Source organism: Labrus mixtus, chromosome 23 (genome assembly GCF_963584025.1).
Source record: "Labrus mixtus chromosome 23, fLabMix1.1, whole genome shotgun sequence".
In the NCBI taxonomy this organism is placed as follows: Eukaryota; Metazoa; Chordata; class Actinopteri; order Labriformes; family Labridae; genus Labrus; species Labrus mixtus.
Genome location: NC_083634.1, coordinates 5,577,736 through 5,590,474, shown reverse-complemented (window position 1 = coordinate 5,590,474; position 12,739 = coordinate 5,577,736). Strand labels below are relative to the sequence as shown.

At 43.6% G+C, this 12,739-nt stretch overlaps 1 protein-coding gene across 10 annotated transcripts in view; it reads right to left on the bottom strand.

The window, feature by feature from the left end:
- Positions 1-12,739, bottom strand: part of ablim2 (actin binding LIM protein family, member 2) — an 85,320-nt gene that overhangs the window by 31,495 nt on the left and 41,086 nt on the right. For all 10 annotated transcript variants that reach the window (XM_061031366.1, XM_061031375.1, XM_061031365.1 and 7 more), the window contains exons 3-6: positions 4,816-4,999; positions 3,093-3,205; positions 2,698-2,824; positions 1,592-1,685 (exon numbers count right to left, since the gene is read on the bottom strand). In XM_061031366.1, the coding sequence (XP_060887349.1) occupies positions 1,592-1,685; positions 2,698-2,824; positions 3,093-3,205; positions 4,816-4,999 (518 nt within the window). The remainder of the gene's footprint in view (positions 1-1,591; positions 1,686-2,697; positions 2,825-3,092; positions 3,206-4,815; positions 5,000-12,739) is intronic.

Sequence of the window (12,739 nt, the reverse complement as noted above, 5' to 3'; positions counted from 1 at the left end):
TTTATAAGAGGAGCGAATGTGAGAGGTGTCGTGATGAAAGAAAAGAGTGAAAGTGAGAGAGAGAGAGGGATTATTGTTTGTCCTGATAATGCTGCTCTGTTGTTCTGAGGTCACGGCAGTGCCTTCCAAGACCCCATTTTCTAAAAAATCTTCTCCCTCCTCTCTTCCTCCCTCTCGGCACCCTAGGAGAGTATCCCGTGTCCCATCCCTCCATCTCTGCAGAACAACGGAGCGCTTCACGAGAGCCACATTCCTCTGCTCTGGATTTCTACCTGCCTCTCCAACTATACTGCATATTCCTCCACACCAGTAGAACAACTTCATTTAAATGATCCTGCTTTTCACAGGGCGTTGTACCTTAGAGATCAATCATTTGGCATAAAGTCATGATTTCAATAATTATTTGTATAGCGCCAATTCATAACAAGAGTTAGCTGGAGACACTTCTTTGCCGCTGAGGTGGAGGTCGGAGCAGGCCGTGTATGAATGAGGACGGCGGTGGTTGTGGGGACGACACAATCCGATGGTGGAGGCTGGGGGTGAGGGACGTCGGGTGGTAGTAGTGCCAGACCACCTCGCTGTGATCTGGCACTCTTTGGAAACAGTCTGTTGTAATCTCCAGTGAGAGACAGCAGTTTAACCTCTGCAGCATTCTTGAAGTGAGCTAACTAAGCAGTTACTCACATTGAACAGAATTTTTCCTCTGACGGTGAGAAGTGAGCCGAGGTCATCATGAATCAGCGCAGCACCTGACTGAGTTTTTCTGCCTCGTCACTGTCGGAGTCTGTTGGCACTCGTAACTCAGAAGTCTTTAAACACTTTCACTTTCCCAAACTGTGATCTATTAAAGTTAACTTCAAGCTCCATCTGTTTCCCCATCTCAGGGCCTCGAGTCACTCCACCTTTAGTCAGATTTTTAGTCCTGTGAGGATGTCTGACAGTTTAAGATCTCGTTGTCTGGGTTGGTATAAGATACCAGCATGACTTTTTAACCTAACTAGATGCTTTCTGAAATGACTTGGCAGCAGATAATGTATATGCACAGGAACGATCGCTCTGTCTATACATCTCTGAATGTACTTTTGACACGGCACACAAATGGAATCAGGTTATAAGCAAACACACGACCCACGACTGCAGAGGATGAAGTGTTTTAAAAAAAGGTAGAGAAGGCTGTGTGGGTTTAAGGAACCTGTGAGCGAGGAACAGAGAACGTTCAACCTTCCCGAGGCCGAGAGGAGGGAAGGGAACAAAAGGAGGCAACATGTGAGTGTGCAGAAGATAGTGAGGTCAAAGCCATTAGCCCACAGCCTGAAGACAGAGATAGTGCTGATATCTGGGTGCTTCGTTAGTCCCTGTGGACCAGCACACAGCAGGCTGCAGAGAGACTCATCACAGAGCTCTCATTTTGGATCTCTCATGATAATAAAGCTGAACAGATTGAGTGAAAAGAGGCTGTTTCCAGGACAAGGAGCATTCCTCATGTTTCTGCACTCGCAGTGTAAAAGAACTGATACATTTTTTAATGATCGCTCCGGGGAAGTGGGGTCAACTTTGGAATCTAAACTCATAGACATAACAACAATATTACCTCCAAAACTTTTCCAGTGATGTACTTCTTGCAGCTCTCACACTGGATGCCGAACATGGCGTGGTAGTCCATCTCACAGAAGGGGATCCCATCCCTGATTGGACGACACAGAATGAGTCAGCATAACAGAGATGAGGACAGAACTCTTACACAATCTGAGGAGTTAAAAGTTAAAAGTGTAAGGCTGTCAGCATTAACGTGTTCATGAGTAAACTCGACCAAGAGGGGGCTCTCATTCTAAACAAAATCAAAAGACGGCGTTGAGGCTGGCGGGGAATCATGGGAGTGATTCTCTCTGCTACTCCACTCCAATTCCACACAGTACACGCTTGCTATTTTGTAGACTAGCCACCGCAGCGTCTCCCTGTAGCCGCAGTGATGGAAAAGAACGACCCTGCTGCGCCTTTGAATGTCTCATTTCCCTTAAAAAAAAACTCCCAGACAAATCAAAAACAATATCCAGCTCATGACATCAAACATTACATTTTTTTTACCGTTCTCTTCAACAGTTTTTATTTACCTTTCCATCCGTTACAAGTTCCTTTGCACCTGCAGTTAAGTTAATGTCACAACCTTCAATCTAGTATCAAATCATTTTCTTCCACTTAACAGAGACTATCTAGCAGAAATTCCATAATTTCAAAATAAAAGCATCTGAAGTATCCAAAGTAAAGTCCCCTTAGCTGAAGAGTACAAACATTCAATGTAAAAGCAAAAAAAATAAATAACGGTGTTTAAATGCAAAAGAATGGAATTCCAAACATGCCATTAAAAATTTGATTAATTGCGATTATTAATTGAAATTCAGCGATTAATCAAAGTGAAAAATGAAGTCGTTTGAGGGCCCTGGTTCACTGAGAACACTTCAGAACACAGCAGAGAAACTCTCCATCAGTGTTTGTGGTCTCTGTCTTACAGTTGATGAAAGTGACATAATTCTGATGTCTGACATTTGGGCTTTTAAGATCTCCAGTCATGATTTGTTGAGTGTTATGAGGGTTTATTTAGCAGCCGATAACTCCTTACATTGCAGCTCCTGTCGCCATAGAGGAAACATGACATGAATATGAATGCAGCACTTTATTCCCGAACCCAGCCGGACTCACTTGCTGATGTACTCGGCATTGAGCACCTTGTTGCAGACTTTGCATTTAAAGCAGCCCAGGTGCCAGTGTTTGTCCAGCGCCACCAGAGACTGCTCGTTTTTGAACTCCTTCCCACAGCCGCAGCAGTCTGCAGAGCACAAAGCCAAGAAGAGGAACGTCATGACAAATGATGTGAACGTGAACCTCCAGGGGTGAGGAGGAGTTCTCTCTGCATTACCATTTAATAAAAGTAGTAAAAAAGAACCGTCTGGTTTTCAGTGAGGGGCATGACTTCAGACAATTTAAGAAAGTGCAGATTTAAGGGTGGGGGCAGAAAATATAACGAACAGTGGTACAAATCAAAGCTAGCAGGGTGCATGATTTATGCTTTGGACAGACATAAATATAGTACTGACTGTGCACAGCCTGAATGGGTGCAGGGCTGTTGGCAGGCAGAGGCTGGGTACACTTTTGGCAGATACACTCCTTCCCGTTAAATGTCACTCGGTCGCCGGCTGGAAACGGCTGTCTGCAAACAAACAAAGAGAGGAGATAGAACAACAGAATGATGTTACATATCTAGTGTTTGCCTCTAAAACAAGACTTAGACCGTCAGTGGACAGATCGGTTTCTATGTGGGCCAGCAGGAGTGAGGACAGAAAGATCGTCTCAAAAGCTCTTACCACATGATGATCATGAAGCAGGAACATGCAGGGCAAATGTACAAAACAGTGGCGACTGTTACCGAGGTGATGAGTCTTAATCTTCAGGAAAAGCACATTTAACGAGGGTCTCTATATCTTCAGAGTAATTCTGAGGGGAAAATTTGGCGGTATGCGTTCACACATGCAGCTCCTCCAGGAAATATCAGGAGTTTTCTGCAAGTGTGAAAGCTCTATATGAGAGTCAACATCCTCTCATTCATTTACATATAATGTTAAGAAATGGTTTATTCAGAACAAACAATGTCAGCACTGATGCTGTACCTACCAATGCTAACGTTAACTGTATCGTGTCACATGTTGGAGATTATTTTGCTCTCTTTACACAAATTAAATCCTATATATCTGGTGTTTCTAAAGAACGTTTGTTAATGGGTTCGAAGCTTGATGCAAAGGCAACTTGAAGATCTTTGAAGACGTTTCACCTCTCCTCCTCTGAAACACTTCTTCACTTCTGAACTACCAGGGGGACGGAGCCAGAAATGTAAGCCTCTGTGTTCCACCAGTTTGGATGATTTAAATGACTACCAATTTCGAAAAGATGCGGAAAAGCACGGAAAACCCCCAAAAAGTCTTTAGTCGCTAACCTCTAAGTCCAGTAAAGCTAGCCACCGCTCTCAGAGGCTTTAATGAAGTGAGACGACGGCCTCTGGGTTCAAAGACGGGAGATTTGTGAAATAAAACCTGCATGCAAGAGACTCTTAAGTGTAGAGAGGCATAAACACACAAAGAAAGCCAGACAGTGGGAGTGAAAAACAAGACGAGATTACTCTTTAATTATTGATGATATATATATACAGCTCTGGGACTATGACACACACACTGATACACAAACACACACACATAGAGTAACGCACACATACACAGTCTCGTCTGAAGCAGCGTTTTCCCTCAGATCTATTTTTATATCGGGCACAAGGAGCCCGTGTGTTTTGCCACCACAAAAGAGATATTTGTTATAAGAGGATAAAAAATGAGCGGATGATCACATTACAAACCCAAAATGCCACACGGGAACATTCAGATCTCAGGTTCAGCGAAGGGATCACAGAGTTATGAACACACACACACACACACACACACACACAGGAAACCCGCACCCAGTTCAAAAGGCTGTTAACACTATCTGTGGGAGTGGGTTAAGTGGCTGCACTGACTGATCACGCACTTTGAATTCCTGCCTGAGAGAGGCTCCCATTACCTCCTGAAGCTGTTAGAAAACCCTGACCCCCTGAACTATGTTGGTTTTGTACCAAAAATGGCCGCTGCCAGTGCCAAAAAGCATCTGTAGGAGGTCAGTATTTGATGAAAAATGTTGCAGTTTGAAGCGAAGCAAACAAAACACGTCTGTGAAAGTAGTCGACAGGTATGTCTGACTGAATCCGACTTTGGACCCCGCAGCTCCCCCGTTTCTTACTTGCAGGAGGCGCAGACGAAGCAGCGGGGGTGGTAGGTCTTGCCGAGGGCGGACACCACCTCCCCCTCGATGAAGTCCTGGCAGCTGAAGCAGCGAGTGCCGTACATCCGCTGGTAGTCCAGAGTACAGATGTAGTCACCCTGCCGCACGAAGAAGCCTCCCTGGGCCAGGTCCACACCACATACTGCAGAAGGGGGGGGGGGGGGGGGGAGGGGGACAAAGGGAAGAGAGAAACGATTAGACAAAGCTGATGTGTTTGCAGTTTCATTAGGAGCGTGTTAGCTCAATCCACAACAACACCTGAACACATCGTCTGAGAGCTGTCAGCGTGGCCACAGTCTCTACTCCCTGTGCAGGTGTATAAACTCTGTGGCACATGTGCACCAACAGCCGTAGGTCGTGGTCGAATGGGAACACATGAGCGTCACATCTGCCCTGTGTAGTTGAGCGTCTTCCTCGGGAATCATGCCGAGCATATGTGTGTGATGTTGTCTAATTTTAAGATTCTGTTAAATGTGTTATATCGCCTGAACACTGAGGGCATTGAATGATGTTCCTAAACCGTTTGGAGGTCTCTTTTGAAAGCTAACACTCTGCAGTTTCAGAATGTGCTGAAATGATTTCAAAAATCTTTCAAACGTGCGTACTACCGTTGTGATTAAGACAGGCCTTCATCACAGATTGCAATCTGTTTACAGATAGATTCCTGTTTCAGGGATGCGGGTTATTGATTGAAGAAGCATATCCACGTGTTTCATTGGCTACAAGAAACATCAGTCATCGGAACAGTCACATGCAATCGGGCGGGTGTAGATACATCAGAACAGGGGCAGGCCCCTCTTCTCAACTCAGACTCTCATTGGTTATTACAGTCTGGGAACAGAGAATGGAAGGCCGTAATTGGCCAAATTCGGTGTTGATTATAAGGTCAGAGTTCGACTGCAGTCCCAAATAAATCCTATTACAGAAAACACGGGGGGAAATCGGGAAAAGCTGTGGCAAACTTGAAGCCATTAGTGGATCTTTCTGGATGTGATGTGGTTGGATTAAATCTTTCTCTGGATTTGGATCGAGGGGACTCGTGGCGATGCAGCAGGACTGTTTTGTTGGAATATAATGATTGAGAGAGTTCAGTAAATCTCAAAAGGAGAAGTCAAAAGACGGTTAAAATAGTTTCTTTGTCGGTGGTCTGACAGATGCGTAGATTGTGGCTGCTGTGGATGTTGGATCTTGAAATGGTTTACACGGTCTGAATCTAGAGATGTACGGCATGAGTACTATTTATAAACAGCAGGTGAGTAAATAATCCCATGACCACTTATCAGGAAAGTTTCGTTTTTTAAGCAGCAAACTCTAGTGCAATGAATCTCAACGGCAAGATTTATGTTAAATATTGAAAATGGATCCTTTACATATAAAAATGATCCATAAATGTCACCATGACTGAAGCCTGCATGATTGTGACTCCTGGGTGAACTTATTGTACGAAACTGTTACCAACACTTACATAAATAAACATCACACAGACCTATTCATAGACGATTGTTTGAGAAGTCGTAAAAAGAAGAGGAGGTTTTGTATTGAGCAGATCCAGTCTGACTCGTCTGAATGTTTTTCTGAACCTGCTTTAAGAGCAAATAAACTCACACTGTTTGTCTGTGTGTGTGTATAAAGACTGGACTGTGTCGATTTGTTCGGCTCTTAACAACACACGACAGGAACTCCAAATCACCCTCCACTCTCTATTACACACACACACACACACACACACACACACACACACACACAATGATTACAGTGTAACCGTGGCAACAACATGACATCACTGACCAGCCACACCCTCAGGGGGAAACACGCTCTATTTTTCCACTCCTTTAGCAAAAACAATACCCCTCGTTCTCTTCCATCCATTCTTTCTTTGTGTGGAAACGGCAGGAAAGATAAATGAGGGAATGTTTTCACTGGTCAGTGTTAAAAACCTGGGACTGCCCAGTGAACTTTCACACACACACACACACACACACACACACACATACACACACACACACACACACACACACACACACACAAACACACACACACACACACCCATAATGTTTGAACTCACAGCCGTATGTGAAAGTATGAGGTAAGACACATTGGTGTCATTTAGATGAGATCACACAGACATAACATTTGCTTTCCGGACGACCACAGCTATACGTCCTTGCAGGAATATGAGAAGGTTTGAGGGGACATGTAGATGAAATCAGACACACCCTCAAAACATACTGTAAGGATGCACACACACACACACACACACACACACACACACACACAAAATAGGCTAAAACACATTCTGCCCACTGAAACCAGTTACAAAAAATGAGTCCCAAACCTTGCTCTATATAACAAAGGTGATGAAGTCATTAAAACAAAGTTATATTAAAAGAAGAATGTGCGACATGTTACACATAAATATATCAGAGATCCAGTCTCTCCTGTGTAAATATATCTCTGAGTCATGACTGTCTACAATGAGTGAGAAGCTCGAGTCCCGCTGGCTGTGTTGTTGTCAGAGCTGTGTTTACATGGACAGGACGGCCGGCTCCTCCCCTTGAGTATAAAAGCTGTTTTAGTCAAGAAGACATACTCACTGATTATTTGGATGTTAGAAAGAGTTTTTAGATCACAGTCATTCTGTGTCAATTTATATACAATGTGAAGCTACGAGCTAACTAAAGAGCGCTAACATTAGCATGCTCACACAACAATGCAGCTCGAGCAAAGGACAATTTTAGCCAAAATGGACTGCAACTACAGGGGTAAAACTTCAATATGCTTGACAGTCTGAAGTAGCTTAACATTGAGTAGCAACTAGCACAACTCCAAATCCTAATCAGTGTATCCGAAGGGAATGCCAGCGGCAATCACTGCCAGCAGATAAAAGTCTTTCAATCACAGATATTAAGTTGTCCTCTTATTTTGAGAAAGCAAAAACAACTAACTCATGTCACTGTTGAGCTGTCGTCACCACACCACCCTGAGCTTTGAGTCACAGAAAATCCTGCTGCTGCAACCGCTGACTAACTGGTCAGCAGGCCAAGCTACAAAAAAAATATATTCACTGTCAATGCTAGTTTGGAAAACATACTTCACACTGATTGGTTATAATTTCTGTACTTGTTACGTCATCTTGCCTCAATAAAAGCCAAATGAAAACCATTTACAACACAGTGTGGATCACATTTCAGCCGTTAAAAACTTTATTGGGTGGATATTTTCCAATGCTGCACCAAATCTGTCCTTTTACTTGAAAAGGAAGCACACATCCAACAACCTGTGCATGTAGCTTTTCTTTCTCAGAGGCAGTTTGTTGTTGTTAAGTTGTGTAACTGCTGAATGCACGTTAGTTTAAGTTCATGCTTTCAGAGATTAGAGGAATTGAAAAGAGAGTGAGAACATCACGAGAAGCAAGGTTTACAGCATTTTCTTTTACGTTCATTTCCCATGAACTAAAAGTGAAACATCAACATTTTCACAATCCAACTCTCCCAGCCTCTAATCCCCGTATTACAACTTTGACTGACATGTTGGACAACCTTTGTCTAGTCTTTGCACTGTTTCACTTTTTTTTATCAAGCCCTCACAGGAGTTACAGCGCACTAATAAAACAACAAAAACAATACGAGGAGGAATGTTTTCTCAGGAAGTGGACGCCGTACTTTCCAACGGCTGCTACCGGCTCTCTCACATCCGGTTCAGATGTCTGGCAACCTGTCCACGGTGAGATAATACTCTGGGATGATGATGAAGTAAACACCAGCAGAAGGAGAAAGCTTGATGGATGGATAACTGAGGTTCAGATGGTAGAGTCGGTCGCCTCTCAACAGGAAGGTCGAGGGTTCGATCCCCAGCTCCTGCAGCCACATGTCCAATGTGTCCTTCGGCAAGACACTTAACCACCAGTTGCTCCCGCTGCTTTGTATATGCGGTGTATGAATGTGTATGAATGGGATAAGTCAATACTGATGGATTCTTTACTCAGCAGCCTCTACCATCAGTGTGTGAATGTGCAGGTGTGACCTGCGGTGTAAAAGATCTTTGAGGAGTCAGAAGACTAGAAAAGAAATATACAAGCTCAAGTTCATTTACCATGGATGGATGTATGGATGAATGAATGGGTTGATGGTTGGGTGGATGGATGGATGATGGATGGGTTGATGGTTGGGTGGATGGATGGATGATGGAAGGATGAATGGATGGATGGATGGATGGATGGATGGATGTATGGATGGATGGATGGATGTATGGATGGATGATGGATGGGTTGATGGTTGGGTGGATGGATGGATGGATGAATGGATGGATGGATGGATGGATGGATGGATGTATGGATGGATGATGGATGGGTTGATGGTTGGGTGGATGGATGGATGGATGGATGGATGGATGGATGGGTTGATGGTTGGGTGGATGGGTGATGGATAGATGGATGGATGTGTTGATGGTTGGGTGGATGGATGGGACACACACATACACCAGAAGAAGGAAGGATTTCCGAGTGCTGTTTCTTTTACAGTTTCAAAGTTAAAATCAGAAAAAATGTTTTACGATACTTGAGACTAGACTGGACTTGTTTGAGATAACTTGAGAATTATTTCAGTGGTTCCTTAAAATAAAAAAACAAACATCTCTGTTTCCTAGAAAGTGACACAGAGACCTGGAAGAGATGCAGACGGGAATCCTTGCCCAGACGCCTGAGTACACGTTACTGTCAGCTCGTTTTACAATCCCTGAATATTTATACCTGTGCTTCCAGTTTGCACTTAAGACTCCCCTTCTTACTGTATTATAACTCAGTTGCTTAAGCAGCTGAGCAGCAGAGCCCATATGAGCTCATGCATCATTTATGGAGCTTACACAGCCAGAAAGCATAACACCCTTTTAGCAGTGAGAGCAGCAAACAAAAGCATTTTATGCTATTCGTTCATCTGCAGTACAACAACAATGTGCAAAGAGTGCAGATGAAGGCAAAGTTACTGGAACACTAACACGTTATACAGATCAACGAGTGAGAGTCTGAGTGCAGGAGGAAGACAAAAGATGCTCTTTTAGTTGTATTCATCAGTGCTAATGGAATCGCCAAAGCTGCTTCCTCTCATCCCTTCGTTCCACAGACGTTTTCACGTTTTCTCCTGAAAATGTCTAGAGGAGTTCTGGTGGACTTCCCCTCGGGAGGGCGGGAGATTATCCCTGTTAGACGGGAGGAGGTGCCGGGGCTCTCCTTAGGCAAGACATGATATAAAAGGGTCGATGTGGAAGTAATGGACGAATATACAGAAACACAATACGACTCTATAACGAGAATATTTGCAGACCGGATAAGAACGTTCTGGTGAAAAGAAAATGTAACGCAGCAGATTCATTACTTGCATAAAGATGGTAATGGTCTGAACTCCGCCTTCTCCTCCTACTAGACTGATCCAAAGTTATGTGGAGGTAGCAGCTCCAATATGGCGTCCACCATTGTTGGGCTTCTTCAGAGACCAATAGGTGACTTCCATGAGACTATGTCCATGTTTCATACAGTCTATGAAGCATAAAAACCAGGTGGGTTGGCTGAAAAGCTGGCACGTCTAAAACTACAGCAATCTGTGTTGTTTTCTTGTATTGATGTTTAGGGGACACACAGAGTGAAGACATGCTACAATCAACAGCAAAACATATGAAATACTTTTAGTGGTTACAGAGAACTGTTTGATCCTCAGCCTTGACCCCTTCTCCAATTCAACTGAATGTTGTGCTCAAACAGAGATTTCATCATTTAGAAACCATCCCGTCTCTATGACAACAGAGGGTGTGTGTGTGTGTGTGTGTTCACTCTGCTCATGGGTTGGTGGATGAGATCACGATGCAGCTAATTAGCCATTTTGTCCTGAGACATAGCTATGGAGGACAGAATGTGTCAGGATATACACCCCTGCAGGGAGATAAAACTTCTAGAGAGTTTGACCTTTTGAACTTCTGGTGTGTGTGGTTGGGTCTTTGAGAGGCTAATAGGCTAGCTAAACTTACGATATTCTGTAACAACAAAACCCTAAGCAGCATGTTAGCTTAAGAATGAGGAGGATCTTGAAGAAACAAAGCATTTCTTCTTCTTCCATGTAATAACGGCGCTCATAGGAATAGCAGCGTCCCGGGTTGACCAGCGGGAAGAAGGTGTAAAGGTTGCTCTTCTGCCGGAACTCGATTACAACATTTTACAAGGCTGAAAGGCAGATTACTTGACAGAAAAACTGATTACTTCCATCTCTGTAGGCTTATCTCTGCACTGTGAAGACACTTACATAACGTGAATGTACTCTCAGAGGAATTGCTGTTGAATCTGCTTCCTCCGCACTGCAGGATCACAGAGTCAAGTCTGTTCTTCCTTGGGTTTGATTCAGCATGGAGAGGAGCCGCGGGAGTTACATGCTTGAATGGATAGATGTGCAACAAATTTGCCCCGTCGTGATTTGTGAATAAAATATGTTGCATCTGTTTTACTCGTGTAAAAACAAAGTCCAAGGGATGAAAGGAGTGGACGCAGTGGTTTGGAAAAGATTCAAGTCATGTAGTTGAAATTAAGAGTGGGGTATCGACCTTAAATACTTGTATGAGCAACCACAATCTGTATCAAGAGGTTAAACCCAACTTTAAGGATCCTTTTAGTATCTCTGGCTCATTATTGAGGCCTCACAGACCAGTTTCAATGGTTTGAGTTCATTCTTACTGGTTCTTTTTAGCTGCTTTGTGAGCGAAAAGACTGATGAACCCAGTCTAAATCATCTGCAGAACAGCACAGAAAAACTCTGAAGCTTCAGTGTTTATCCAGCTCTGCATGGGTCTGTAATCCTTTCTGTGTTCTAACCTCTCTCCATTTTTCAAAAGCATCTCCAATATTGATCCTAGTTTGAGCACGTTTCTGCTCGTGGAGCTTATTAGAAACATGCAGAGGCTTTTTAGGTCGGGTACAATCACTTCTATCTGAACCACTTCTCTTGACCGCTTCCATCACTGCAACACCTGTTGACCTGATAACTGCTCTCATATCAGACAAACAGAGGGACGTCCAAAACGACCGTGTGAGGGTGAAGCACTGTGCAAGTGAATTCAGTCTGCATGTCATATAAGACAGACAAAATTCTATCTAATCCAATTTAACAGTCCAGAGCTTTTGATGAATTCAATATACACACACATCTTCAAGAGGCTGTGCTTGCAGGATGTGTATGTGTGTGTAGAATAAAGACAGATCAAATGTGTCATTTCATCACACCACACCTCCACAAATATTATTTACAGCCACGTCCCTGTGTCATATAAAATATATATGAGCGTGACCTTGACTCTGCCTCATGTTCCACATCGACGTCCACAGTGCACGTGTGTAAGCAGAGTTAAATATACACATGTGATGTGTGCTATGTGCCATGAATGTGGCACCTTGGCTTCACCTCATGTTTTACAATGACTCTCCATACATGCGTCCATGACCTTGATGGTACAGTTTAAAGCCTGCTGCTATTGATCTGAACAGCTATGGATTGTGCTTGAAAGGAGTAAAAATTCAAGGTTGATCACTCTGACGGGTCAAATCGACTCACAGAGGTCCAGACTTCCTCTGCTCTGACCTCGAGCAGGCTTCTAACGAGGCAAGAGGCGGGGGTGGTCTGTCTATCGTCTAAATAACAGAGCTACACATCATCTTATTACACTCTTGAGATCATTAGAGATCTGTTCATTGAGGTAGTTCAGTTTTATTACAGACTACCTCGGGACAGGATGCAAACAGTTTAGCCTGATTATAGAAGAGTTTTATAATGAAAGCACCAAAAATACTAGGAGGGGTCAACATTAAGATACACTTACCACTGGTCCTTTTCAGGATCACTGGAGCCAT